The sequence below is a fragment of the Heterostelium album genome (assembly GCF_000004825.1).
Source record: "Heterostelium album PN500 unplaced genomic scaffold PPL_scaffold3, whole genome shotgun sequence".
NCBI classification, from domain to species: Eukaryota; Evosea; class Eumycetozoa; order Acytosteliales; family Acytosteliaceae; genus Heterostelium; species Heterostelium album.
In genome coordinates this window covers 1,845,528-1,871,821 of record NW_008805065.1, presented here as the reverse complement: position 1 = coordinate 1,871,821, position 26,294 = coordinate 1,845,528, and the positions used below count along the sequence as shown (strand labels likewise).

Below are 26,294 nucleotides of genomic sequence, written 5' to 3'. Positions count from 1 at the left end.
TTTATAATTAAATTATATAGAATGAACTTTCCATCGAGAAATCAATAAAGAAAGAGATCTTTTTAGTCAAATGAAATATTTGTTTTAGAAGAGCAATCAAAAGATAAAGATAGAATGCCTATCATCATTGAAGATATTGATTTCGATGATCGAAATTCATTGATAAACTTTAATAGAGTTTATCATCTTTATTATCAATGTTTGGAGAATAGAGATGATAAAACGAGTTCAAAATGTTAGGTTCTTTGTTGATTATCACAAATGGAAGTTTTTACATTATATCGATGTTGAAGGTTATTCCAAGTTCATCGTAGATGTATTCTTTGATCCGTCAATCTATGTATTCAACATGTTATCATCTAAATCTGTTAATATTAAATCATTAATCAAAGATATTTCCAATCGAATAACCAATGATATAAGAGTAACTATTAATCAATATTTTATTATATTGTAATCTAATAATTATTGCATCTGATCATTGTATTTATACTAAGTCTATTTTATTATTTATTAAATACTTAAAGCAAATCGAAATAGATAATAATCAATTTAAGAAGAGATTTGATATCTATACAGAGTACTTTGTTTCATAGGAGTACTATAAAGATTGTTAAATATATTGTAATCAACAATATACAATTAAGAAACGAAATATTATTACTATTTTGAATATTGTTATAAACATAGTTGTTATAACTATAGTTATTTAGTGTACTATTCATATTATAGATCTATTTAATACAAATACATAGATATAAAAATTAATTGAAAATATAACTGTAAATATTAATAGTTTAATATATTTTTAAATAACAAGTTAAATAGATGTAAAAAGGTGTTATATTTAAAAAGTTATGTACAGATAGCATCTGTATAAACATCGATTTATGTTCAGAAGAAATTTTTAAAAAATGAAATGGTGGTGTCAAGTTTTTTTTTTTTTTTTGACAACGTTTGTGCGCAAGTCCTACGTGGTAAAAAAATTCCACTTTCCAAAACTGATCATATGCAAATAAACCCAAAAAAAAAAAGTTTTTTTGACGTCAAAAGTCCAACGTGGTAAAATGATTTGTGAATTTTTTACCCAAAAAAATGATTAACCTAAAAGTAATTTCTTTCTTTTATCTCACAATCACAATGTCTCTGAATTTAGAATAAATTCACACCCTCAATACCATTGAACAAAAACTATCTAAATCAGACCAAAAATGGAAGAATTAATTCTAGATATTTATCAAAGAGCCTTTGGATATGACTTATAGGCCTACTCTTAATCAAAGAAGCAATGATCACACAACAAAGATTCATATATCATTAAAAATAAACAATAAAACAGTGATTGCATATCATCACTGTCACCATCAAATTTCGTTCAAAACACACAACTTGATTTGTATCTCAGCCAAGCCCAAGAATGAGTGTAATCCCTTGCAATTATAGTATAAGCACTGTTGTTGATTGGGATCACACTTCATAGCCCAATCACAAAAAATCAAAACACAGTTTATGAAAAAACTTTATTAACAAATCTGTTGTGTCAAAGATCATCAGACACTCATTGGCCAATAATTTTAATAAAATCTGATTTAAAACTCCAACATAACAACAAAAAATAAACAAAAAAAGATTTTCTCATTCTCAGAGTTGATGCTAACCATAATTATATCATAGACCCCCACAAATTAGGTGAAACATCACAGGTTTTGAGAAAAATGTTTCGTTATATTCTCAAAATATCACTCCACACTAATTCTTATTGGATTCTTGTGGTGTTTGGGTTCTCAAAAAGTATTTAAATGTGATGATTCAACTTTATATATCATTATTCAAATTACCCATTAAACAACAACAACACAACTATTATATATTTGTAAAATACATCTCTTTTATTACCTCATAAATATCTATAAATCAACTTTTAAAAAATGACATTACCAGAATTTATCTCAGGTTGGACCCAAATCTCCAACAAAGATGATTTCATGTTCCAACTCACTGAGGGCGATGAGAATGAAGTTGTAATAGTTTACTTTGGTCAACCAAATTGTATTGCTTGCGATATGGTCAAAGAATATATGAGAACCTTACCAGGTAGATATCCAAATGCCTACATGTTCCAAGTTCCATTTGGTTCCCCAGTTACTAAAGATTGTATGTGGGCCAATGATGTCGCAATCTATCCATTCGTCAAGGTCTTCAAGAATTTCTCCAAAGTTCAAAATTGTATGGGTTACGTTACTGGCTCTGGTACTAATATGATCGATGATTTAATCAAGAGATACTATGAGTAATTAATAATAATAATAGACTTATCAGAATCACAAATTTATAATAAAATAAACTTTAAAAACCCTTTGACATTATATCATTCACCATAAATATAACATGCAGTCTTATTTATTAATCACTAACACTTATTAGGTTTAATTTCATTTGTGAATTGGTAGATTTAGAAAGAGGATTTTTATATACTCTATTTGAAAATCTTTTAATTTATTATAGGTTGAGATACTGTTGTGTTGATTTTATTGTATTTATGTTAATAATCCTGTTGATATAGTTCTGGTTGATTGGTTGCTTTGATTATGTTTCTCTTGAGAATAGAAAACTTCATTATTAAATCCGAGCTTGAGTTCATCAATAAACAGAACTGTTTCTTTTTTTTTTGTCAAATCAATTTTTCAAAAATAATAAAAAGAACGACATGTCATGGGTGACCGAACTTTTTTGTCGAGCGTATACAAAACAAAACTGGCTCTTGCTTGTAACAATAAATCGAATAAAATAAAAAAAAACCACCCTGATCACACTGATTTTTAACAATTTTTTTAAAATTAATGCACAGGCGAAAGTGATTGGGAGCCAGTTTTGTTTTGAATTCTCTGTCTGTTCAAAATAAAGAAAATCAAAAGTAAAGATCATAACAAATTGAATATGGTAAACAACAACAATATCGAGAATATTGTTAACACCTGAGAAAAAGAAATAGGTAATGGTGATAGTAGTAATAGTATGAATAAAGAAAAAGTGTCATATAGAATGATATCGGATTTAATGGTGGAAAGAATCATTTCATTTTCATTGAGAGAAGATCAAGTTCAATATGGAGAGAAAAGATATCAAATCGAAGAAGAAGAGTTGAACAACAAGTTTGTATTGAATTTTGCATAGGTATCGAAGCAATTCTTTAGAGTTGCATCAAAGATGATTAACAATAACAAATATGTTTGGATATGTCAATGTTGATAATGAATATTCATTAATCAAATCACCACCATTGTTCTTTGATTACGAATCGATCAAGTTCATCAGATACGATGATAGTGCCGAACAAATCACTCAATTCTTTTCAAGAGTTGAATTGTTCCATATTAAATCAGATGAATACGATGTTAAAATCAATGTCTTCTCAAGAAAATACATTAATGTTTCAAATGATGATTCCTATGAAGATTTCTATCGGTATATGATTACATCTGATCTTTACTTCACATACCTACCACCAATGCCAAATCTAAAGAATATCTTTCTGCATGAATACTATGGATACGAAAGAAGTCATCGATCTCCTCTGCCATTGCCTCGGGTCAATCGGAGAATAAACATAAAGTATCTTTATTTATTTGTTTATGATTCATCGAAGTTTATAGTTTTAAATTATTGTTATAATGGCTACGATGGATATAATAGAAGGGTACTGCGATACTGTTTGTCCGTCTAAGGACAATAAAGTAGTCACCAAGGCAATATCAATACCTATCAATCAACATCATCAATAATAGTCACCAGCCAACATATAGTATCAGTCAATTATAATTAATTAAATTAATTAAATCAACTAAATAAGTAATAGTTCAAAACAACAGATCAAAATAATAATTAAATTAGAATCTGTTGTTTCTGTTGTTTCTAAATTAAGTATTCAACACTCAGCCGTCAAGCTTCTCAATAATGAATATATTGAGTTTAACGCGACGTTAAAGATTCATTCAATTTGTTCAATATTCAAATAGAAACTGAAGAAATTAAATAAATAAGAAAAAGAATTAAAATAAAGTTAAAAATTTAAATTATATAAAGATATTATTAAAAATATTATTTTATATTATTATTAATTATCACTTGAATAAGAAATGTCAGATCCAACTGATCAAACAACAACAACCACAACAACCAGTAATGCAGCAGCATCTATTGATACAACAACCACAACAAACGATCTTACAATGAACTATCTCGAAAGCAATAATGATAGTGATTCAATCCCATCAACCTCTACTTTGTTTCCTGATATCGTTCCTTCCGTCACACGCCCAGACTCACTCCCGTCGGATGTATTCCAAGCAACCCTGATCGCATCCAAGACTCCGATCTCTTCCTCTATCGTACCTGGTCAACTAGAGAACAAACAGATACGAATGTTGGTGTAAAGTGGTTGGTATATATATTCTCGAGAACAGATATCTTGGTTTGATCATCGATCGTCGAAAGCGAAACAAACGACTTTGTTTTGGCTCGGGTGATAATATATTGGGTGTCTTTGAACTGGTTACTAATCTCGAGCAGTTCAACTTCCTTACACATCTACTGGGCCATTCGGTAACTGGTAATCGAAGTCGGCTGTTAAATGCACTGGCGGTGAGTCCACACGATTTGCTGTTAGTGGTAGGTCATCGCTTCGACTGTGTTTGCAAGACGATCGATAACGCTACCAAACAGGTTGTCCTGAGAGTATCCGGTATCTGGCGGACAGAGGTTTGAAGTATACAGCCGCAGCACTGGCGGATTCCGCTGAGAAAGGATATTTGGCAGTTGTTAAGTTCTTGGTGGAGAGTAAGCATGTAAAGAATGGTCAAAAAAATTACAAAATATATTATTCCAATTTTATTATTTGTTTAAATATTAAGATACATTTATAGTATATTAATTTATCATATTTGTTAAAAGTCAATTAAAGCTAGTGAGAAAAACAAAAAAAAAACAACATAGCGTTCGCACGTTTTTTTTTTTTTTGGATGAAAAAAAGTTTGTGGCGACTGCAGAATACTATTTTTGCTATGTCTGGTCAGGTGTGGGGTTTTATTTGATTTTTAACATTTTATTGAAAAATTTTAAAAAAATCTTCTTTTAATTGTGTTATGTAAAACATTTTTGAAAACAGATTATCATTTACTTAAATTGTTTCAAACTATATATTCTCTTGAAAACAATGTATAGTGAACAAACATTTACAAGAGATGAATTGAAAAAGTTAACTAAAGATCAACTCTATCAGATGTGTGTCGACAATAAAATAACAATAAAAAAGTGTACAAAAAAATCATTAATCGATCATATAATCAGTATTAAAGAAGAAAGAGATTGTTTGCAAAAGAAATTGATTGATGACAATCCTTCGAATCAGTTTCATAGAGGTCATGTTGAATATAAACTTCCTGTGATGATCATCACCAAGATACTTCAACTAAGTTGGCAGCTATCAACCTCTTACACAGCTGTGTACAGCAAAGCTTTGCTCTCATACCGAGAAGCATTACAACTAACATTAATCAACAATTATTTGGTGTTGTCAGTCTGATGTTCAACAATGTCAAACTTCGAGCATTATCAAAGTAAGAAGCGAATCTAACTTATATTCTAACTATTTGTTATTAATAAACATTCTATCCTACCTATATATAATGACTATTACTTTTAGAGATCCACAAATAGGCTATCATTTAGATAGACTTACAAGTGTATGGTGTCCAATTAAACATATCGTTAAACTTACGGTCAACATGCCCATTTTCGAATATTTAATGAAACAACAATCTGCTCATCTCGCTCATATTCTATCGACTGTTGAAAATCTAAATATTCTTCACGACACCAATTACAAACGTTTACAATTGACAAGCATCAAGAACTTTGGAATCATTGCCAAACCTCGCTCGCTCTGCTTGAAATATCTAACTTTGGATTCCAAACAACTGAATGCAATATGTTCAATTAAATCACTTCAAAAGATAGAGATTTGGAACTTATTTGAACGTACATGCGATTATTTCACAGTGTTATGCAACGGTTTACCATTGCTTGAATCACTCAGATCGAATTCTTTTGATGTCAGTCGTATCCCAAAGTCAAGTCGCTCGACAATTAAAAAGCTTTCAGAAGTTAGTTTGAAATCAACCAATGAAACCTTTGAATTCCCAAATCTCCAAAAGCTATCTATGGCAAGACTGAACTACAACCTAGAAAATATCAAATCGATCTTCTTTAAATATTTCTCTCAATCCAACAATATCACACATCTATCGGTATATTTGAAGTTTAAAATCAATATTTGGGCGCCAATCATAAGAAAGTTAAGGTGTATAGTCACTCTCGAGGATTTAGAACCTCATAGACAATATGATCGTAAAGAATTCTCCAAACTTAGAGATGTCATACTACCAGCATCGCTATCTCGAATCATCATTTGTACCATGAGAGATTTTGACCCAAACAACTATTTAATTGATATTGGATACCAATATTCCAAAGATGATATTCGTTCATATGATTGCATGACTAGAAAAATGATTTTTAATAAAATAATTAAAAAGTAGAACATAATTTTAAACAACCTAACCATCTTTTCAATAATTTATACTTTTCCAATGTGGTAACTATTTCCATTCAAATACTAATAGTGTTCATCTATATTTACACTCAAAAGTTAACAAGTTTTACAAAAAGTTTCAATATTAGAGATCTTGAAAAACAATGTTCAATTGAAATTAAGATCTAAAATGCATTCAGATTGATCAACGATTTTTAAACTATTTATTATCAGAAGACAGATTAAATGATTTAAAAAAAAAAAAAAAGCAATTCTTAGAAATTTTTTTTTTTAATTCTGATGGTGGTAAATTTTAATGCTTTTAATATCTAGGTGCACTTTAATTAAAGTCATTTGAGTAGTGGTTTTTTAAAACAATAGAAATGAGCAGCGATAATAGTAATAGTAATGTAAATCAAGCGAAAAAGATTCATAAACTATCGGTAGATGTCATCAATAGGATCAATGCAGGTGAAGTTGTGCTGCGACCAAGCAATGCATTGAAAGAGTTGATTGAAAACTGTCTGGATGCTCACTCTACAATCATAACTATCACATTGAAAGAAGGTGGTCTAAAGTTATTGCAAATACAAGATAATGGTTGTGGTATAAAAGTAATATTGTTAATATACATAGGTAACAACTACTTTTAGAAATATAATATATTTACTAATTACAAATTACAAATAATATATAAAAACTAATTATAGTTGGAAGATATGTCGATTGTTTGTGAAAGATTTACAACTAGTAAACTAAGTAAATTCGATGATCTTAGAAAGATTACGACTTTTGGGTTCAGAGGTGAAGCGTTGTCCAGTATCAGTCATTGCTCGCATCTAAAGATACTGACGAGAACACACGAATCACCGTATGCCTATCGTGCGTCGTATCACGATGGTAAGTTACACGCCCCGACACCAGGACAATCAGCAGAACCCAAACCATGCGCAGGTCTAGTTGGTACGCAGATCACAGTGGAAGATCTCTTCTATAACAATCCATCGAGAAAACTAGTCATCAAGAATCCACAGGATGAACATAATCGTATTGTAGATCTAATAAAGAAGTATTCAATTAATAATAGTACTGTTGCATTCATAGTTAAAAAGGTAACAACTAAACAAAACAAAACAAAACAAATAACATATAGACATTTATAATTAAACATCATTTATTATTATTATTATTATATTAGTTTGGAGATCCAACACCTGATGTACATACACCTGGTAGTCTAACAGAGAAAGAAGTCATCTCTATATTGTATGGTAATGAAATTGGTCGTGAACTTAAAGAACTATCGTTGTCAAACAATCAGTTGGATTTCGAGATGAAAGGATGGTTCACCTCTACCAACTATAGTGGAAAGAAAGCTGTATTTATATTGTTTATTAATAGTATGTTTATGTAGCTACATATATTATATACTTACAAAGATTTAAAATCATTTATTAATAAGTTTGCGTTTTATTTGAATCTTTAGATCGTTTAGTTGAATCAAAGAATCTGAAATCAGGATTACAAAGACTCTATGAGAAGTATCTACCTAAAGGTACACATCCATTTATGTATATTCGACTACACCTCAATCCAAAGAATGTAGATGTCAATTGCAGTCCCACCAAGAGTGAAGTACAGTTTCTCAATGAAGAGGCAATCATCGAGATGATTCAAAAGTTAGTGGATGTTCAATTGAATCAATCTATCAATTCAAAGTTATTTACAACTCAAGTAAGTTAATTAATTGTTGTTTAAAAACAACATCAACAATATAAATCAATAAATTATACTTACATTATTAATTATTATTAAGGTATCTATGCCAGATTTTGATATTGATGCAACATCAAAGTCAAAGTCATCATCATCGTCGTCGAATACTATTTTACCTTCGCAAATGGTTAGAACCGATTCAAAGACACAAACAATGAATGCATTCATCAATGAAGGAGAGGAAGATGATTTTAGACCAAATATCATGATTACAAAGAAGAAACCAGATGCTGTTGATGCTATGACAACTGTGCCACCTATAATAAAACCGATTGTCACATCTACATCAGCAAAAACAACGACAGCAACTACATCGCCAACAAAAACAACATCGACAACAACAACAACAGCCACAAATAATTCAAAAGATAGCAAAATAACAACAAATCCAATAACCAATAATAAAAATAATAATAATAATAATGATGATGACGATTTTGAATTGGGTATTGGTGACGGACCAGCTGATATAGATTTAGATAATAATAATAACAATAACAACAACAATAATAATAATAATAATAATAATAATAATAATAATAGTACAGATATGATTGATAAAATGTATGAAGCTACAAATGGAGATAATCAGTCAAAGAAACAAAAGATAGATACAACAACAGTCGCCAATCCAAGAAGAACCAAAAAACTTAAACCAGCAGAGCTTACCAGTATCAAAGATCTGATCAAGGCAGTCGATGACAATGTTCACCCTGCACTACAAGACTGTTTTACAAACTGTGTATTCGTTGGATGTTTAGATCATACATTCTCACTTGTGCAATATAAAACAAATTTGTATATGATGAATATTGAAACACTAAGGTAACTATCAATTATTACTATTATTATTTTTACTTTATTAAATCACTATAATACTTATTCATTACTATCTTTTAATTTGTAAATCTTTTAGTAAAGAATTAATGTATCAGAATATATTACATGGATTCTCGAATTTCGATACAATTAAATTCGCTCCAATGTCGATTAGTAAATTATTAGAATCATCATTGGAATCACCTTGTTCAGGATGGTTACCAGAAGATGGTCCAAAAAAAGTTATTGCTGATGTAAGTTGCTAGCTAGCTTTTGTATAACTTTAATATGGCGATAGTATATATTAATATATATTTTACTTTTAGTTTCTTGCTAAATTATTAATGAGTAAAGCAACAATGTTACATGAATACTTTTCAATAGATATGATCGATGGTAACATTGCCGGTATTCCTCAGATTCTCGATAACTATGTACCGTGTATGGATAATCTACCAATCTTTTTGCTACGTCTGGCGACAGAAGTCGATTGGGAATCAGAGAAAGAATGTTTCGATAGTATCTCAAGGGAGCTATCGATCTTTTACAAAGTAGAGTCATCGATGAAAGACAAAGACGACAACAACAACAACAGCAATCAGACAACAAAGAGAAATGGAAGAGAATGGGTCATACAACATCTTATATTCCCAGCACTTCGTAAATTGACACCACCCAAACCATTCTCAAATGATGGTACAATCATTGAAATTACACAACTATCTAAATTATATAAAGTATTCGAGAGATGTTAAACAAAGATAATAATTATTGTAACAAGAAATTAAATTATTTTATTTTTTTCTTTATTTATTTATGATTGTTCAATTTGATTCTCTTTGATTAATGAGGCTAAACGTTTACATGCTTCTTCCATTTGTTCGTAGGATGCAACAGAGAATGATGCTCTGACGTAGGAGTTTGGTTTGGAACGGTCTGGGGTGAATTCACCGCCTGGAACCATGATGACTTTCTTCTCGAATGCTTTCTTGTAGATGAGTGGATGTGAATCTGGAATACCTTTGAGTTTCATCCAAATAAACATACCGGCAACCGGAGCATCGAATTCAACCAATCCATCCAAATGCTTGTTTGCATACTCTACGAATTTATCTCTACGTTCTTTGTAGAATCTCTGGACGGTATTCAAGTGATTCATGAATCCATCGAATCCCCATGTGTTTAGTAGTGTCATTGCAATGGTTTGACATACTCCACTGGCGTGAAGAGTTGTGGCTTGCTGGTTGTACTGAACACGTTCCACCAGTTTGGCAGGTCCGGTGATCCAACCGAGACGCAAACCCGACGACAAGATCTTGGAGAACGAATCGAAACGGAGAACACGACGATCGGTATCCATCGATATGAATGTTGGTGGCAGTTGTACCTGCTGATTAGCATCGTCACCAGTTGGGAACTGTAAGAAATAATATGGATCGTCCTCTAAAATGATGAGATTGTACTTTGAACAGATTTCATAGATCTTATATTTTCTATCGACGGACAGAGTGCAACCCGACGGATTCTGTCCTGTTGGGATTGTATATAATACTCTTGGGAATGGTTTACCAGAGTGTAAGGTATCCCAATTGGCAAGAGTATTCTCCAATTCATCTGGTTTCATTCCATTTCCATCGATATCAATACCAACCAAATGTAAATTCAAAGGATTTAAAATTGATAATGTTCCGCTTGAATAAATAAAGATAACAATTGTTAGTTTGTTTGTTAGCTTGTATTAACAATAAGTTATTATAAAAAGCAAACAACTTACGAATAAGTTGGAGATTCAAGAATAACTGAATCACCTTCTTCTAAAAGAGTTTCAATAGCTAATGCCAAAGCCTCTTGACTACCAGTTGTAATTTCAATTTCCCATTCTTGACCTGATGTATTTGCTATTTACAATTATAATATGATTCCATTATTAAGTATTTCGAAAGGTGATAATCATCTTTTTTTTCTATACATACATTCTGGTAGGTTATGTATTCTCTTTTGAAGATCTTTAAGACATTTGATGAAGCTTGGGATACCATAGGTCGGTGTATATTGTAAAGCAGTCTCCAAGTTTGAACCTTCGATATCAATAGAAGTACCATCTTTTAATTCAAATTTGAAACTCTTGAATGGGAATGTCTTTGGATTTGGTAATCCTCCACCCAAAGAAATCTAGATTTATTTAGTTATTGCTTCTATTAGACTATAATTCAAACTGTATATATTTATTATAATCACAAAGTGCTAAAAAACATACAATCTCTGGATTAGTTGCATATTTTACTAGTTCTCTCAAAGGTGATGGTCTTCTACGAGCAGCACGACTACTTAAAAAAGGTGTATAATCTTCAATAACAACCATAATTATTTCTTTACTTTAGAATAATAATAATAATAATAATACACTTAAAAATATTACAAAATACTTTAATATATGTAAATAATGAAAAATGTTGATAAGATTAATTGAAAATGCTTTGGGGGTTGGCAATTTATTAGTCGACAGGAAATTTGGGTTGAAAAATCCCAAAATTTAAATGTTTTAAAATTTAAATTTTTTTTAATTCCTTTTCCGTTTTTGGTTAACCACTGGTTCTTTGTTTTTATGTTTATTCATTTTAGATAAAATACAACTACAAAAATGATATATCAAACTTTGATAATAAATAAATAAAGATTTTAATTTGGTTGTATTTAAATGATAAACTTTTATATATATATGTAATGCTAATATTTTATTAATGGTACTCCACCTAAAAATAACCGACATTCTTCAAGTTTTGCAGAGTTATTTGTTGAATCTTTACATTTCTTTTGAATTGCTGTTGTGACGAATGAGATGTGTTCTTCCAAAGTCGAATCTTCTTTTATCAAGTCGTAAAACTGAAAGGCACCGGCGATCAGTTTCTTTGATTGACATCCGTCCAACTCTGAATACGCCGATTGCTTCTCTGTCAAGTACTTTGTGAAATTGTTTCGAGTGATTGCATCTTTCTTTGAATCGATTACCAGTTTAATGAGACCACGTGCAACAATTTCAATACGCTCAATCAGCACAGCGGAAAACTTCTTGATCCGTATTAGCTTCTGGTTGATCGGTGAGAGTTCGTCGGTTTCCAACGTGTCTGACAACATCGCGATGGTGTCATCGATGTGACCAGAGAGAATGAGTGACCAAACATCCTTTTCATTCTTCACTTCCTTGGGAGACTGCAAGTGAAGCCGTGCCAAATCAATATACCACTCGGTCTTTACCTTGTAGTGGTGTCCAGTGTTTTCCAACTTCAGAACGAATCCTTCGACATTTCTCATTCTCTTGGCTGCATGCACCAAGTCTGTGGTTGTCTTTATCAGTGAGAGCTCCGGATGATTGGCAATATCGATTCTCTTTATCACTGGAACATTAAATCCAGTGGCAGACTTTGACATCTCTTCATAGGAAATATATGCTCCAGTGACATTATCTCTGATACCTATCAAACTTAGCTTTTCCTCACCGTAGAACAAGATGATTTGTTGTGATTTCGAAGAGTATTCAAACATTGGTGTATAGTCTTTGTTTAGCCATTCCAATGAAAATTGATTGTATGAATAGAACTCTTGATTTCTAGCAATGAAATCCTCAATCTTGTCTGCAAGATCTGTAGATGCACCTTGTTTCGATCCCCACAAAACCGATCCACCAACTAAAATCGGTGCAATCAATGAACCATCAACTTTTTCAGTTAAAATAAATGGTTGATTTAAATCTATTAATTCCTAAAAATATGTTATTATTGTTATTCGGTTTCGAATTTAAAATAATATTATTTTCAACATAACATACAGCTTTTGTTTCTCTTAATTCATTTATATTAAAGAATTTGTGAAATTTTCTTGAAAGTAATTTACCATTGGATTGATCGAATATGATACCACGACATTCTCTTCTAATCTTGAGAAGGAATGACTTTTTTGGATCGGATTCTTCATCTGGATTTGGAAATGATTCATCGTATAGGGAATCATATGTGAAAACGATTGTATTCTCTCGCTTGACCTCTCTGAAACCTACAACATCTTTTATAGCTAACCGACAATCCTCCACTGTAATATTATGTGGAAACAAAGTTGAGTTTCTAACTTTATAATCTATAGTTTCTTCCATTTAATTAAGGAACAATATATATTGTTTGTTTAAATGTTTATTTGATTAAATATGTTTCAAGATTCAAAAAAAATCATTTTATAAATAACTTATTCCTATCTTTTTCTCTGAATAAATCCTAAGAATTTTTGTTTTTTTTTTGTGAAATAATCGTTTTTTTACTTTTTTTTCAGTTTTGATCAGCTGTTGGATCAGATGTTTTTATTTAAATAGTTTTTTATGAATTATATTTTGTTTGTTATTAGAATTTAGATTATTATTATACTAGTAAATTAATTAATTAATTTGGAGGGATACAGTTGTTACAACAATTTCCAGGTGCAGGTGGTTGTAATATTAAACCTCTTCTTTTGCAAAAGTCTTCGTCGATTCTCAAACAATTGGCCATTCTGCAATCAACACTTGTAATTTCAGCCATTGCACATGCAAACAGAGCAAAGAACAACACGGCTACTATTAATATCTTACTAAGAGTATTTCTATTCATATTTTTTTGAAAGAACTATAATATTATTATTATTACAAAATGTTTTTAACAAATATGTATTATTAATAATACAAAAAAAGTAAGTCATATATTAATATATTGTATATTCATATGTAACTTTTTGAACGATTACAACAATAATTATATATATTTTTATAAAATTAAATTGTTAACAAAACAAAAGATCTTTTTTTTTTTTTTTATTTCGTTTTATTTATTTGTACAATATATACATACATATACATTGCTAAATTTAATTGGACCCATTTCTCTATTTTTTGTTATTATTTTATTTAATTTGTTGTTCACTAAACTCTACATTGGATATTCACTTGCTTTTCAACCTCATCAACATGTTGTTCTTTGTCTACTTTTATTAAGTCAACCCGTTTATTTTATTTCATCTGTAAAACTCATTAGTCGACTTTTTTTTTTCTTTTTTATTCATTCAATTAAAAGTAGAAAAATCTGTTAACAGATTTTTATAACTGTATCATACAAAACGAACGACACGACATTAATTAAATTATCTTTTAAATGTTTATTTCATATTACTAGATTTATCTTTTGTTTTTCTTTCCTTTTTGGAAATTAATAATTTAAATTTAGTTTATCGTTAAATGTGCTGTGTTTGATAGTTGTTTGAAACTTTGATGTATAGATAGACAGACACCCCCAACACTTTTATATTTGATTGAAAATTACTTTTGATACCGTATGGACATCATCGTTTGAATTGACGTCCGATGGATATATATTGGTTTGTTTATTCCAGCGCTCTTCATGCAACATTGTATTTACGGCAAGTGAATGTTCGTTGAATTTCGATTTATCAAAGATGGCATGCTCTAAATGTTCAAAGAAGATTTGCCAACGTGGGAAGTAGTAGTCTGCAATCAATCCGGACCACCATTTGTTGGCGTAGTCAGGATTTCCCATGTCTTTCCATCCCCACAACGTAATTTGATTTCTAGCGTTATATTCATAGAGTTCTCGCTCGTTGTTATCGGTTGCCCACTTTCTTGCGTCGGCAGTCCATTTTCCGAGTTTCAGTAGTTGGACTGTGTCGGCTACGGCATCCATCGCGCGAAGTGCAAAACTACAGTTCTGTCTGGCCGATTGGAATGTTTGGAAATCACTGGCATAGTAGGATTGATACAACTGTTTGAGATTTCCATTAAAGTAGTTACTCAGTGCCTGAAGAGTTATCTCTGCCAAGTCATATCTGTAGGTTTCGCTAGATCTTACTATTGTTGAGTCGACTGCAAGCAATTCGCGCCAAGCATCGACTATTACCACTGGATTATAATACAATCCCAGTTGGAAATCCAATGATGGTTTCTTTGCGATATAGTTTGCAGGCGATCGGTTTGGTGAGAAGTAAACAGTGTATGCCAACATTTTCCATACTGGTTTTAGATTGGGTAGGTTGACTCCATATCTTCTGGTGACGTATGCATCCACCCAGAGATTCAAATCGAACGATCTTGAACGCCATCCCATCTCACTCATCAAATCGTATACAATGACATTCTGTTCGATTGCTTCTGGTGTCAAACCTATTCCAACCATCGTTGGTGAACTAGCTTTCGCTTCCAACGGTTCATTTGCAATGATTGGCATTCTTCCAGAGATCGTTGGACGTCCACCAAAGTTATGAAGCATATTCCATATCCATTTGTGTCCCTGGTAATTGGCAGTTCGATTCCAAAGAGGTTTCAATTCTGACCACAGATCCAATACTATCAAACGACCGATGGGCACACCACCCAAGAAAGATGCAACTTGACCATCTCCCCAAAACGCTGAATTCAAAAACCAATTCTGAAGAACCCATGTTGAATCTGGATTGAATCGGTTGATTGCATTGAAAATTCTACTGGAACACTCATTTAGGAATTGCGAGGAATTCGAGGGTGGTATCAACTCATTGAAAGGATCGATACTGAAATAATCGATCTTGGCATACGCTCCATAGATTTCATTTTGAACTTGGTAGAATCTATCCGCTACAATATCGTACATTGGATCGGTTGTCAGCAGATGATTGGTAGCATTGAATCCATGCCAACTCGGTAGCTCAACAATATTGGCACTCGGATAGAATTGCTTGAAAGCCACTGGAACATGACCTGCAAAACCCGGAAACACAGGCGACATTCCGTATTCCGACATTCTCTTGAGAATCTTGATTTGCAATTCATGTTGACCTTTGATCCAGGATTGAGGTAGGACACCTCCCCAGCCATCTAGATTTCCCATACGATTCCAAGGTAGGAAAGCAGGTCCGGTAAACCATTTGTTGATATCGTCTTGGCGCAATCCAAGTTCCAACATCAACTCGTTCCACACGTACTCTTGTCCGACCTGTGCCAACGGTAGATTGTAGCCATTCAGTGCCATCCAATCGATTTCTCGCTCCCAACGCTCCCAATCCCACCAAACAGTAGAGTATCCAAACGTACAGGTATTCATATAATATCTATATTTATGGGGAATTTCCACTTGCACATTGGCCGGTAATGGAAGTTTGGTGCCAGCTCGAAGTTGGCATTGATTTCCAGTCCAGGTAATCGAGCACTTTGCAGTGTATTTCAAATAGTAATTGAAAGCCTGTGCCAAATTCACAGCATTATTTCCGAGTAGTGTAACCATTCCATTGGCTGTTCCAACATAAAAGTAATCAACACCTTTGTGATGTGGTTGAATTCCAAGAATAATATCATTTAGAAATCCATTACCTATGGTTCTGTCAATGAGGGATTTAACTATTTGTATATCACCATGTTGTTGTTGTTTAATATTATTATTTTCTACTTTGGATTCAACACTATATATATGGATACATATTAGAAAATAAATAAATAGAAATGATAGGTAATATTTCATAATATTCGTCCAAAAAAAAAAAAAAAAAAACAAATTAATAATAAATAAATAAATAAATAATATTTTAGAATATTAGAAAATAAATATAGGAATATTTTTAATTGTTTATATATGAATAGATATATATTCGGATAATCAATAAATCTGAAATTCTAAACTCAAACTATGAAATATTTATATTAAGAAAGTGAAAGGGAAATTGTATTTCTGTGAGGAATGTAATATTAAATCAAACGAATAAATATTGATCACCTCATTACAACTCACTCACCGATATATTTATTTAGTAAATTTTTTAGGTATTGAATAATAATTGGACTGTTGAATAATCAATCACACTTTAAACACAAGTGACGATCCATCTAACAAACTCACCAAAACAAAAGGTAAAGGGAAATTATTAGTTTAAAGATTATACCTTTACATAACAAGCGAAAAAGTACCTCATTTTGTGTGAATCAAATAATATATCTATATCATACTTGTATATATGAATGATGGTTAAAATTTAAATATTTTAAATATCTAACCTTAAAATATCCATAATTAATTTGACAAACTTAATATTTGTTTTTACTTTTAATCCCAGTTCATTACTAATGTCATTCATAATTCAGAAAAATCCAATCGAATCCACTGGAAATCTGACAAACAAGAAAAACAACAAATTACATTATAATCAATACAATCAAACCACAAATAAAACTTTATTTTATAGATCACCCCCAAACATATATATCTATTCACTAAATGATTTTTAAAAGATATGTAAAACACTTGAAACGATTCATAATGCTTTGATGACATAAAAAACTAAATTTTTGTTCTATAAAGATCAAAAACGAATTCGTTTTCTATTTATTTTAAGTATTACAACTGTCTCTCGCTCAAATACCTAATGAAATAATAATGTTCCCAATACACCAAGTATCATTGATAAAAATATCTAATCAATCTATTTACCTATCTATCTTTTAGTTTATAATCATATTTGATATACTCCTTCTTCCACTTCTATCCATTTTGGTCAAAAAATATTAATATATATATTTATTAATAATCAATATTACTTTTAATTAATATGTAAAAACTTATTCCAACATGCTAAATAACACAAACAATCTACCCACGTGACAACTCAACTCAAGCTTTTAAAAAATCGATGACTGGTATTAACACACACCCCTTAAAGTTATAAAAAATAGTTAAATATTATCTGTATTATTTTTGTGCTTTGTATCTAAATATTGATCAATCTTGCTATCTGATACACTCTTATCTTATAAATCGTTATCTTATCATAATCTGTCTTATTAAAAAAGTTTAGATTTTATTTATTTTTTTTTAAAAATAAAAAGAAAATGTGATAGTACTATTATCTCTATATCATTTTTACATATATAAGAATAAACTATCAGGAGTGAGTGTTATCCAATGAGGGATGTGGATTAAAAAAAAAACCAGTTCTTGGAATTGTAAAAGAGAAAGAGGGAATGAGTTGTGTTTATCCAAAAAAAAATTTTTGATGATCCTTAAATTCTATGAATTTTACACATTCATTTCATAATAATTATTATTTACTTAAAAGTTAGTGATGAGCAGAAGATTGAAACTACCAAATTCATTTTCATCAGATGATTCTAAACAAACCAATATAAATAGTTTCTTTGTTAAGAAATCTACAACTTCACAGACCAAGGATGATTCTACAACCAAGACAATAACAAATAATGATGATGCTGATGATGACTTCAAAGATGATAGTAAAACAAAATCAACTGCAACCACTGCTACCTCTACTACTACTACTAGTAGTAATAGATCAATAAAGAATAGCATGGATTTAGATACAAAGAAAGCGCCACAAAAGAAAAAGAATGAAACAACTACAGTTCTGCCCCAGAACAACAGCAACAACAACAACAACAACAACAAGATACAAAGTCCAGATCAACGAGTATCAAGTACTGGTAGAAAGATAGTTCAGAAAGCAGTCATCGATTTCAATGCATTGGATGAGAGTAGTAGTGACGATGATGACGATAGTGACATAGTTATAGATGGAGAAGAGGATGAAGAAGACAGTAAAAGTAAAAAGAAGAGTACAACCACTACGACTACTACTACAATAAAAACACCAACAATAAAGAAGCTAACACCAAAGAAGTCAACAACAAAAACAACATCTCCACAAAACAAAACTCTTGGTAACAAAAGAAAGAAGATAGAATCGGATGATGACTACGAACCAGAGGTGGAAGAGGAGGAATCAGATGATGATTACATTCCAGATGATAATGAGGGATCTGATGACGATTTCGAGTCGATGGAAGATGAAGACGATGACTATAAATCAACAAAGAATAAGAGTAAGAGTAATAATAACAAGAAGAGTAGTAGCAGTAATAGTAAGAGTAGCAGTAAGAGCAAGAGTAGTAGTAGTAAAGGAAAATCAAAAGAAGAAAAAGAAGAGAATGGTGATGATGAAATGCCAGATATTGATGTTGGTGATTTGAATAATAGTAAAGTAGAGCTTAGTCAGAGCGATAGAGTGTTGGCCGACGGAAGAGTGGTGTTGCCTGCTGGAACACCTGTTTACCAACGTGACCTCGCAGCCGGACGCAAACTTGTCAAGGCAATGGTGACCTATGAAGCACAGAAACTAGCTGCTTTGAAATTGAGTGGTAAAGGTGATGGTGAAGAGGGTGAAGGTGCTGCTCCATCCGACGAAGAAGATGAAGACGATAAGAAAGGAAAAGGTGCAAAGGGTGGAAAAGCTGGAAACAATACCAAAGCTGGAAAAGCTGGAAGCAATAATAATAAGATAAAGTATACACCTTTGGAGCAGCAGGTCATTGAAATCAAGAAACAATATCCCGATACGGTGTTGATGGTGGAATGTGGATATAAATTCAAATTCTTTGGTAACGATGCAGAGATCGCTACGCGGGTGCTGAACATCTACTCGTATGTCGCCAAGAACTTCTTGAATGCCAGTGTACCGGTGCAGCGACTCTACTTCCACTTGCGACGACTGGTGTACGCCGGCTACAAAGTGGGTGTCGTCGAGCAGATCGAAACGGCAGCATTGAAAGCGGTGTCATCTTCCAAGTCACAGCCATTCGAGAGGAAACTCACTCGATTGTATACTGCATCGACTTTTATCGACGATATCGATATCAATGAGAACGACCCGGTCAATATATCACCCAATTACTTGGTATCGTTCACCGAGCAATACAAAACAGAAGATCTAACTGAAATTTCTTTTGTTGTAAGTACTTATAACAATCTATTTGAATACCAAACAACAAACTAACAAACTAACTAATATTGTTTAAATATCTATCTGTAGGCTGTTTCAATTAGTACTGGTGAGATTATTTGTGATACTTTTAAAGATGATGTATTAAGAACACATCTAGAGACAAGATTAACACATTTGAAACCAACAGAAGTATTGTTACCACCTGAAAGAACAATAGAGAAACAACAACAAGATACAACAACAACAACAGTTGTTTCACCACCTTATTTATATCTTTCAAATTTAACAAAAAAGGTAAATAGTTATAATGTTAATTATCAAACTATATACTAACAAAATAACATTACTTTTATTTTTAAACAAACTACAAAGTGTATTAAAACATATTGTAAATTAAATAATGTAAGAGTTCAAACAATGACCGAAGAACTGTATGACTATGATCGTGCATTAAGTTCATTGGTTGAATTCTACGAGGCTGACAAGTCGACTGCCAACACTCTCTCCAGTGTCATGATGCTACCAAAAGCACAAGTCATATGTTTAAATATACAATTAAGTTATCTGAAAGAATTCATTCAATTTACTTCAGTATGTATAATAATTTAAATCTATCAAACAATTAATCAAACTTACCATATATGTATATACTTACCAAAATATTGTATAGTTATTAAAAGTATCGACCAATTTCAAGACATTCACTCTACAGAATCATCTTATTCTTCCACATTCAACTATTGAGAACCTGGAGATTCTCAAGAACGAATGGGACAAGTCTGAGAAAGGTTCTTTGTTCTGGGTATTGAATCAAACTCAAACCATTGCCGGTAGAAGATTAATTGTAGAATGGTTATGTAAACCATTGATGAAATTAGAGTAACTATCGATCATAACAATTGTCTATTACAAAAAAAATAAAAACAAAACTAATCATTATATTTTATCAACAGATTGATTAAAGAAAGACAAGATGCAGTCAATGAATTGATTACATCGACAAAGACAACATCACACAACTTGATATCTACTTTTCTCAAAGGTTCCATTCCCGATCTACAAAGAAATCTATCAAAGATCTATTATCAATCACAATGTTTACCAAAAGATTTCCTAAGTACAATGAAATCATTCCAAAAGTATGTTTGATCATAATGTATGTTGATCTATATTATATATTTTTATTAATAATATAACATTATTTATAGGTTAGATCAATTGTTTAAAGAAGTATCTGGTCTAAAAGAATTGAAATCGAAATTGTTGAATGATATCTTTACGAATGAGCAATCAAATACAAAGTTCAATGAGAGATTACAATTCTATTTATCATCTATCGATCACACCGCTGCCTCTAAAGATGAAAAAGAGAATCTATGGTCACATTCAAATATATATCCATTAATTGTTGAAACACAAGAGGTATATTATTAATATTAATATTATAATATAGATTATTGATAAATTTAGATAATAATATATCTTACTAATATGATATGATTATTATTATTATTATTATTATTATTATTATTATTAGAAAATTAAAACAGTTCAAGAAGAATTATCAGATCATTTAAGAAAGATAAGAAAAGATCTTGGTAAACCTACATTAGAATATTTACATCAACCAAAGAATAACTTGGAGTACTTGATAGAGTTACCTATTAACTTTAAATCGGTGCCAAAAGATTGGTTGAAAGTGAATGCTACTCAAAAGCTTGCGAGATATCATGTGCCTGCTGTCGTCACCACTCTGAAGCTGCTACAACAAAACCGAGAGCTGCTAACAATCCGTGCTAAAGAGTCTTGGCTTGACTTTCTCAGTAAGTTCTCAGAGGACTACAGCTTGTTCTCCAATGTCATTAGTAAACTGGCGAATCTAGACTGTCTGTACTCGCTGTCGGTCGTCGGTAAGCAAGCTGGTTATGTACGTCCAGAGTTCACTGAGAACAGTGGCATCGAGATAGTGAATGGTCGTCACCCAATTGTCGAGCATCTCCTACAAGGCGAACAATACGTTCCAAACTCGGTGCGTTTATCGCCCGACGCCGAAAGAGCGATGATTATAACCGGACCAAACATGGGTGGAAAGAGTAGTTTCATCCGACAGACTTCGCTCATTGTTATCATGGCGCAGATCGGCTCGAACGTCCCCGCCGCCAGCTGTCGTCTTGGCGTTGTCGATGCCATCTACACACGTATGGGCGCACACGACAACATTGAGAAAGGCAGCTCCACCTTCTTCGTTGAACTCCAAGAGACATCGGCGATATTGCAACAGGCGACTCCGAGATCGCTGGTGATTCTCGACGAACTCGGTCGTGGAACTTCAACACACGACGGTGTCGCCATTGCCTACTCATCGCTGCGCTACATCATCGAGAAGAAGCAATGTTTCTGTCTTTTCGTCACGCATTACCCTCTGTTGGCCGAGTTGGAGAATCAATACCCAACCACCGTTGCCAACTATCACATGGGATTCATCGAGCAGAAACAAGAGGATTACACTCCTGCCATTCCCAAGGTAATATTCCTCTATCAAGTAACCAAAGGTGCTGCCAAAAACAGTTACGGATTGAATGTCGCTAGAATCGCTGACTTACCAAAGAGTGTACTAATGATATCATCTGCAAAATCTGATGAACTCAAACATTCTATCACCAACAAAGTATTTAATAATAATAATAACAATGATGACAACAACAACAACAACGATGGTGAAGATGATAATAACAACAACAATAATGATAAAACAACTGATCATGATAGGTCGACAATGACACAACTAAAGAAACTGCTAAAAGATCTATCAATTCCAACCAATGATAAACATTCAATTTATAAAGAAATCATCAATTTAAAATCATCGATAGAAATAAAAAAATAAAAATAAAAAAATCTATCTTGTATTTTTCCATCAACTTAAGTTTTTACTTCGGAATTGGAACCGATTGGAAATTTAAGGGCGAAACTAATTTTGTGGTTACTCGTGTCTTTCAACCAGGAAGATAAAAATAAAACAAAGAAAAATTGTTTTATTTGCAAAACATAAATTTTGCATATTTTTTCAAAAAAAAAAAAACAACAAAGTTAATCAAAACAATCTACCAGTTTAGGTCAAGCCACAAGAAAACAATTTTAATTTATTTTTGTTTTATTTTAAGGATTGAATATAACAAAAAGAAATCTCTGGGATGTTTACTTATGATATTGATCAATCAGCTTAGTCCATTTATTTATTTATTTATTTCTTTTTCCTAAAACATATATGTAAAATAATAAAAAGCTTAAAATGATAATTTTTAATTTAATACCATATCTTGCATATCTATTGCCTTTTTCAAGTATATTTATTGTTATTGCATCTTTAACTTCACCATGGTATGAATTGAATTTAAACGGTTTTATAATTGAATTAAAAGTATTCAATTATGTAGGTATATATAAAACATTCAACACTTTCAAAAGAAAATATAAAAAGGATTATTTATTAAAATTTCATTGCTACTTTAAAAAAATAGTTTTTTGGTTCTCAGAAATTAAGTTATGAAGGGAATTTAGATAATATGTTTACAGTGATCTCTGCAGTTTTGATTGTCTCTATCATTGCCAATGGTATTGCATCGATGATTAGTATGACATGGCTGATCAAGAGTTCAAAACTAACGCCTTCACTCTCGAGAAATCTGTATATGATCACCATTGCCTCGGTTGGAGTCGCTTTGATTATGTGCGTCATTGCTTTCTCCTCGTTGTTTTCAATCACCGATAACTTTGATTATTTCCCATACTACACTGACTTTTGTGGTGATGATGTAGAGTTCAACGGTGGAAGTGGCCTTTGTTCGAATGGACCGAAAATTGGATTCAATCTAGTTATCATTACTCTTGCACTGGATGGAGCAGCAACATTTCTCTATGTACTTCATTTTATCTACCTCTTTTTATTGTCAGAGCAAACCAGGGAAAAGATTGGAAAATCTCTTGGAAGACTACATACTATTGAAAATCCACTAAGGAGTATTCATCTCGGAGGAAGAGGAAAAACATCGGTTGCAACTACCACCACTTCCAATTTTTACTCTAATAACAACACTGAGACCATCTCTACAACAAACAACATTGTTATATCCAACAGTATTAGTACCTACGTTGTTCCACCAAATCTCAGTGTCAAGATCGACGGATTCTACCAATTCCAACTACAGGAAATCCCTATCAACATTCAGATTGGTTGTGCAATTCCAACGGTTTCCTACCATCAATATATTCTAAAACCAATCTTAAGAAAGACACTCCTAGCTATTAGAGTTTCGGTTTTCATTCAACTAATTACACAGCTTACAATGATTGCTTTGGTTATTTCCAGCTTCTGCTATCCATGGTATTCAATTTATGATAAACAATATACCTTTTATATTTTTAAAATTTTATCTTATTTCACTTTTGGCAATTTAATATATAACAATGGTGTAAGTAAAAGAATGACATTAATATATATTTATTACAAGTTTGATCTAATATTATTATATTCAAAATATAGGAAAAAAGTTATAGTGGAATGGACCTCCAAGGTACTTTTGCAACTGTATTTTCATTCTATATTATTGGTATGGTTTGTGCTCTAGTGGCATCGTTCATATTGGTTTTCAAGCTCTTTAAGAATTTCTTTAGAGATCCAATGTTGAAAGTTACCTATATACCTTTTGTTACTTCGGTATTCATGACAATCGGATTCTTTTCATTCTTTTCCATTTTCGAAAATCTGGACGATGACGATCTCACTCCAATCAGTAAATCCTATTTAAAGGGTTTCTGGCTTGCGATGTCTGCCTTGATAGTATGTTACACAAGTTCACTTTTTTGCATACTGCAAATAATCTGTTATAGAAGACAGCTATCGATTAGAAGCTATAGATCAGAGCAAATCGGTAAGAAGCAGGTCAACCAGAGTAATTTCAGCATGGATGTATCACAACACCGAATAGTAAATACACATCCAATGATTAACATTCAACCATCAACAATCGACCCAGGACTGGTATATAGTATACAATATGAACTGACCTCTGCAAACAACGAAGATAGCTATTTCGAATTTAAATATCTTTTACAACCAGCACATCAATGCATTCCAATCGTTAAATTCAGTGATAGATTGGAGGAAATCAACGATAATCTCTCTGAAGAAATACAACCTTTATTAGTCAATTAAATTTTACTTAAATAAATATTGTTAATTAATTATTTATTATTAAAAAAAAAATACAAATCAAATTCATTAAAAAACACGCAAAATAGGACAACTCTAAATATAAACTGAACTACTAAATGTTTCAAATGAAACAAAAAGAACTAAATTTGATTTACAAAAAAAACAAAAAAAGTTTTTTTAGCAGTGTTTTTATTGATTGACATTCAGAGGTAGATTTTGTTTTTTTTTTTTCTAACTTGGCCTCTTGTTGAGTCTTCTTCCACTTAAAAATGAAAAATTCATCATCATCGACTTTCTTCATCGAGTCTCTGAGAATATCCACCGGTATTTCAAAATTAATAACTATTGGAGGTGTTGGTCTGGCGAAATGTTCCAAATCTCTGCTCTAAGTCAATCTTAAGTTTCTTTGCCAAACGTTGACTTGTAAACTCTTCGTCTCCTTTCTTCGAGAAATGAAACTTCAACTCCACCTTCCTATCATCCATGTATTTGATATCGGCATTGGAGACCTTAAATTTCCTTAACAAGAACATAGTTCTGTTCTGACAGTCAATTATTCGGTGGTCAAAAACTGGAAGGTTTTCTATTGGTTGGGGTCTCACGAGCTGACGAAGAGTTTACAAGTCAAGGTTTGGCAAAGAAACTTAAGATTGAACATTGTAAATCATATGAAAATCAATATAAAAAAATGAATAACAAATAAAAATTAAATTGTGAAAAAAACTGATAATTAAAATTCGAATGGTTAACCCCTTTAGTTCAAATATTTCTTTGTTTTCAAATTTTATTATTTCCTGATCAGTCTCTAGAGATAAAAAAAACAAAAGGGGTTAATATTTTAAAAGATAATATTTCTAAATTTCCAATGCCTAATTTTAAATATTGTAGCTCATTGTGAACATCAATTTTCATAGATAGAATAATTATCATTAGTTTTTTGTAAAAACATTCAATTTTATAAAATATTTGTTCAAAAAATATATCAATCCAAGAAATATTTGTAAAGAAAAAGAATAAATAATTAATTAAAAATTCTTAAAATAATAATAATAAAAAATAATATTTTAATAATAAAAAAATTTAATAATATTGTAGAATCTTTTA

The 26,294-nt window shown here is 31.6% G+C and overlaps 11 protein-coding genes across 11 annotated transcripts; 8 read left to right on the top strand and 3 right to left on the bottom strand.

Moving 5' to 3' along the window:
* Window positions 1–1,928: 1,928 nt before the first annotated feature.
* PPL_03314 (uncharacterized protein) lies at window positions 1,929–2,335 on the top strand (the record flags this gene model as incomplete). The annotated part of the gene is made up of 2 exons (XM_020574281.1): window positions 1,929–2,290; window positions 2,311–2,335. 2 exons carry the CDS (start codon window positions 1,929–1,931, stop codon window positions 2,333–2,335), a joined length of 387 nt encoding a protein of 128 aa, XP_020436353.1.
* An 891-nt stretch (window positions 2,336–3,226) lies between these two features.
* PPL_03313 (uncharacterized protein) lies at window positions 3,227–3,916 on the top strand (the record flags this gene model as incomplete). Its single annotated transcript, XM_020574280.1, has 2 exons — window positions 3,227–3,612; window positions 3,892–3,916. The coding sequence occupies 2 exons, from the start codon at window positions 3,227–3,229 to the stop codon at window positions 3,914–3,916; spliced, it is 411 nt and encodes a 136-aa protein (XP_020436352.1).
* Window positions 3,917–4,136: 220 nt separating this feature from the next.
* On the top strand, window positions 4,137–4,433 carry PPL_03312 (uncharacterized protein; the record flags this gene model as incomplete). Its single annotated transcript, XM_020574279.1, has 1 exon — window positions 4,137–4,433. The coding sequence occupies one exon, from the start codon at window positions 4,137–4,139 to the stop codon at window positions 4,431–4,433; it is 297 nt and encodes a 98-aa protein (XP_020436351.1).
* A 779-nt stretch (window positions 4,434–5,212) lies between these two features.
* On the top strand, window positions 5,213–6,778 carry PPL_03311 (uncharacterized protein; the record flags this gene model as incomplete). Its single annotated transcript, XM_020574278.1, has 4 exons — window positions 5,213–5,280; window positions 5,499–5,615; window positions 5,702–6,592; window positions 6,739–6,778. 4 exons carry the CDS (start codon window positions 5,213–5,215, stop codon window positions 6,776–6,778), a joined length of 1,116 nt encoding a protein of 371 aa, XP_020436350.1.
* Window positions 6,779–6,972: 194 nt separating this feature from the next.
* On the top strand, window positions 6,973–9,939 carry mlh1 (DNA mismatch repair protein MLH1; the record flags this gene model as incomplete). Its single annotated transcript, XM_020574277.1, has 7 exons — window positions 6,973–7,203; window positions 7,300–7,701; window positions 7,788–7,989; window positions 8,052–8,323; window positions 8,406–9,190; window positions 9,282–9,438; window positions 9,511–9,939. The coding sequence occupies 7 exons, from the start codon at window positions 6,973–6,975 to the stop codon at window positions 9,937–9,939; spliced, it is 2,478 nt and encodes an 825-aa protein (XP_020436349.1).
* A 59-nt stretch (window positions 9,940–9,998) lies between these two features.
* On the bottom strand, window positions 9,999–13,331 carry PPL_03309 (uncharacterized protein; the record flags this gene model as incomplete). The annotated part of the gene is made up of 7 exons (XM_020574276.1): window positions 9,999–10,875; window positions 10,959–11,082; window positions 11,158–11,356; window positions 11,442–11,559; window positions 11,949–12,145; window positions 12,194–12,943; window positions 13,011–13,331. 7 exons carry the CDS (start codon window positions 13,329–13,331, stop codon window positions 9,999–10,001), a joined length of 2,586 nt encoding a protein of 861 aa, XP_020436348.1.
* Window positions 13,332–13,611: 280 nt separating this feature from the next.
* PPL_03308 (uncharacterized protein) lies at window positions 13,612–14,085 on the bottom strand (the record flags this gene model as incomplete). The annotated part of the gene is made up of 2 exons (XM_020574275.1): window positions 13,612–13,833; window positions 14,056–14,085. The coding sequence occupies 2 exons, from the start codon at window positions 14,083–14,085 to the stop codon at window positions 13,612–13,614; spliced, it is 252 nt and encodes an 83-aa protein (XP_020436347.1).
* Window positions 14,086–14,359: 274 nt separating this feature from the next.
* Window positions 14,360–17,729, bottom strand: PPL_03307 (alpha-N-acetylglucosaminidase; the record flags this gene model as incomplete). The annotated part of the gene is made up of 4 exons (XM_020574274.1): window positions 14,360–14,398; window positions 14,524–16,648; window positions 17,485–17,533; window positions 17,708–17,729. The coding sequence occupies 4 exons, from the start codon at window positions 17,727–17,729 to the stop codon at window positions 14,360–14,362; spliced, it is 2,235 nt and encodes a 744-aa protein (XP_020436346.1).
* Window positions 17,730–18,301: 572 nt separating this feature from the next.
* Window positions 18,302–22,862, top strand: msh3 (DNA mismatch repair protein; the record flags this gene model as incomplete). The annotated part of the gene is made up of 7 exons (XM_020574273.1): window positions 18,302–19,981; window positions 20,063–20,269; window positions 20,348–20,566; window positions 20,646–20,854; window positions 20,929–21,114; window positions 21,184–21,397; window positions 21,513–22,862. 7 exons carry the CDS (start codon window positions 18,302–18,304, stop codon window positions 22,860–22,862), a joined length of 4,065 nt encoding a protein of 1,354 aa, XP_020436345.1.
* A 405-nt stretch (window positions 22,863–23,267) lies between these two features.
* On the top strand, window positions 23,268–25,190 carry PPL_03305 (uncharacterized protein; the record flags this gene model as incomplete). The annotated part of the gene is made up of 4 exons (XM_020574272.1): window positions 23,268–23,408; window positions 23,497–23,608; window positions 23,930–24,447; window positions 24,519–25,190. The coding sequence occupies 4 exons, from the start codon at window positions 23,268–23,270 to the stop codon at window positions 25,188–25,190; spliced, it is 1,443 nt and encodes a 480-aa protein (XP_020436344.1).
* Window positions 25,191–25,459: 269 nt separating this feature from the next.
* PPL_03304 (uncharacterized protein) lies at window positions 25,460–26,104 on the top strand (the record flags this gene model as incomplete). Its single annotated transcript, XM_020574271.1, has 3 exons — window positions 25,460–25,543; window positions 25,726–25,849; window positions 26,079–26,104. The coding sequence occupies 3 exons, from the start codon at window positions 25,460–25,462 to the stop codon at window positions 26,102–26,104; spliced, it is 234 nt and encodes a 77-aa protein (XP_020436343.1).
* Window positions 26,105–26,294: the final 190 nt, after the last annotated feature.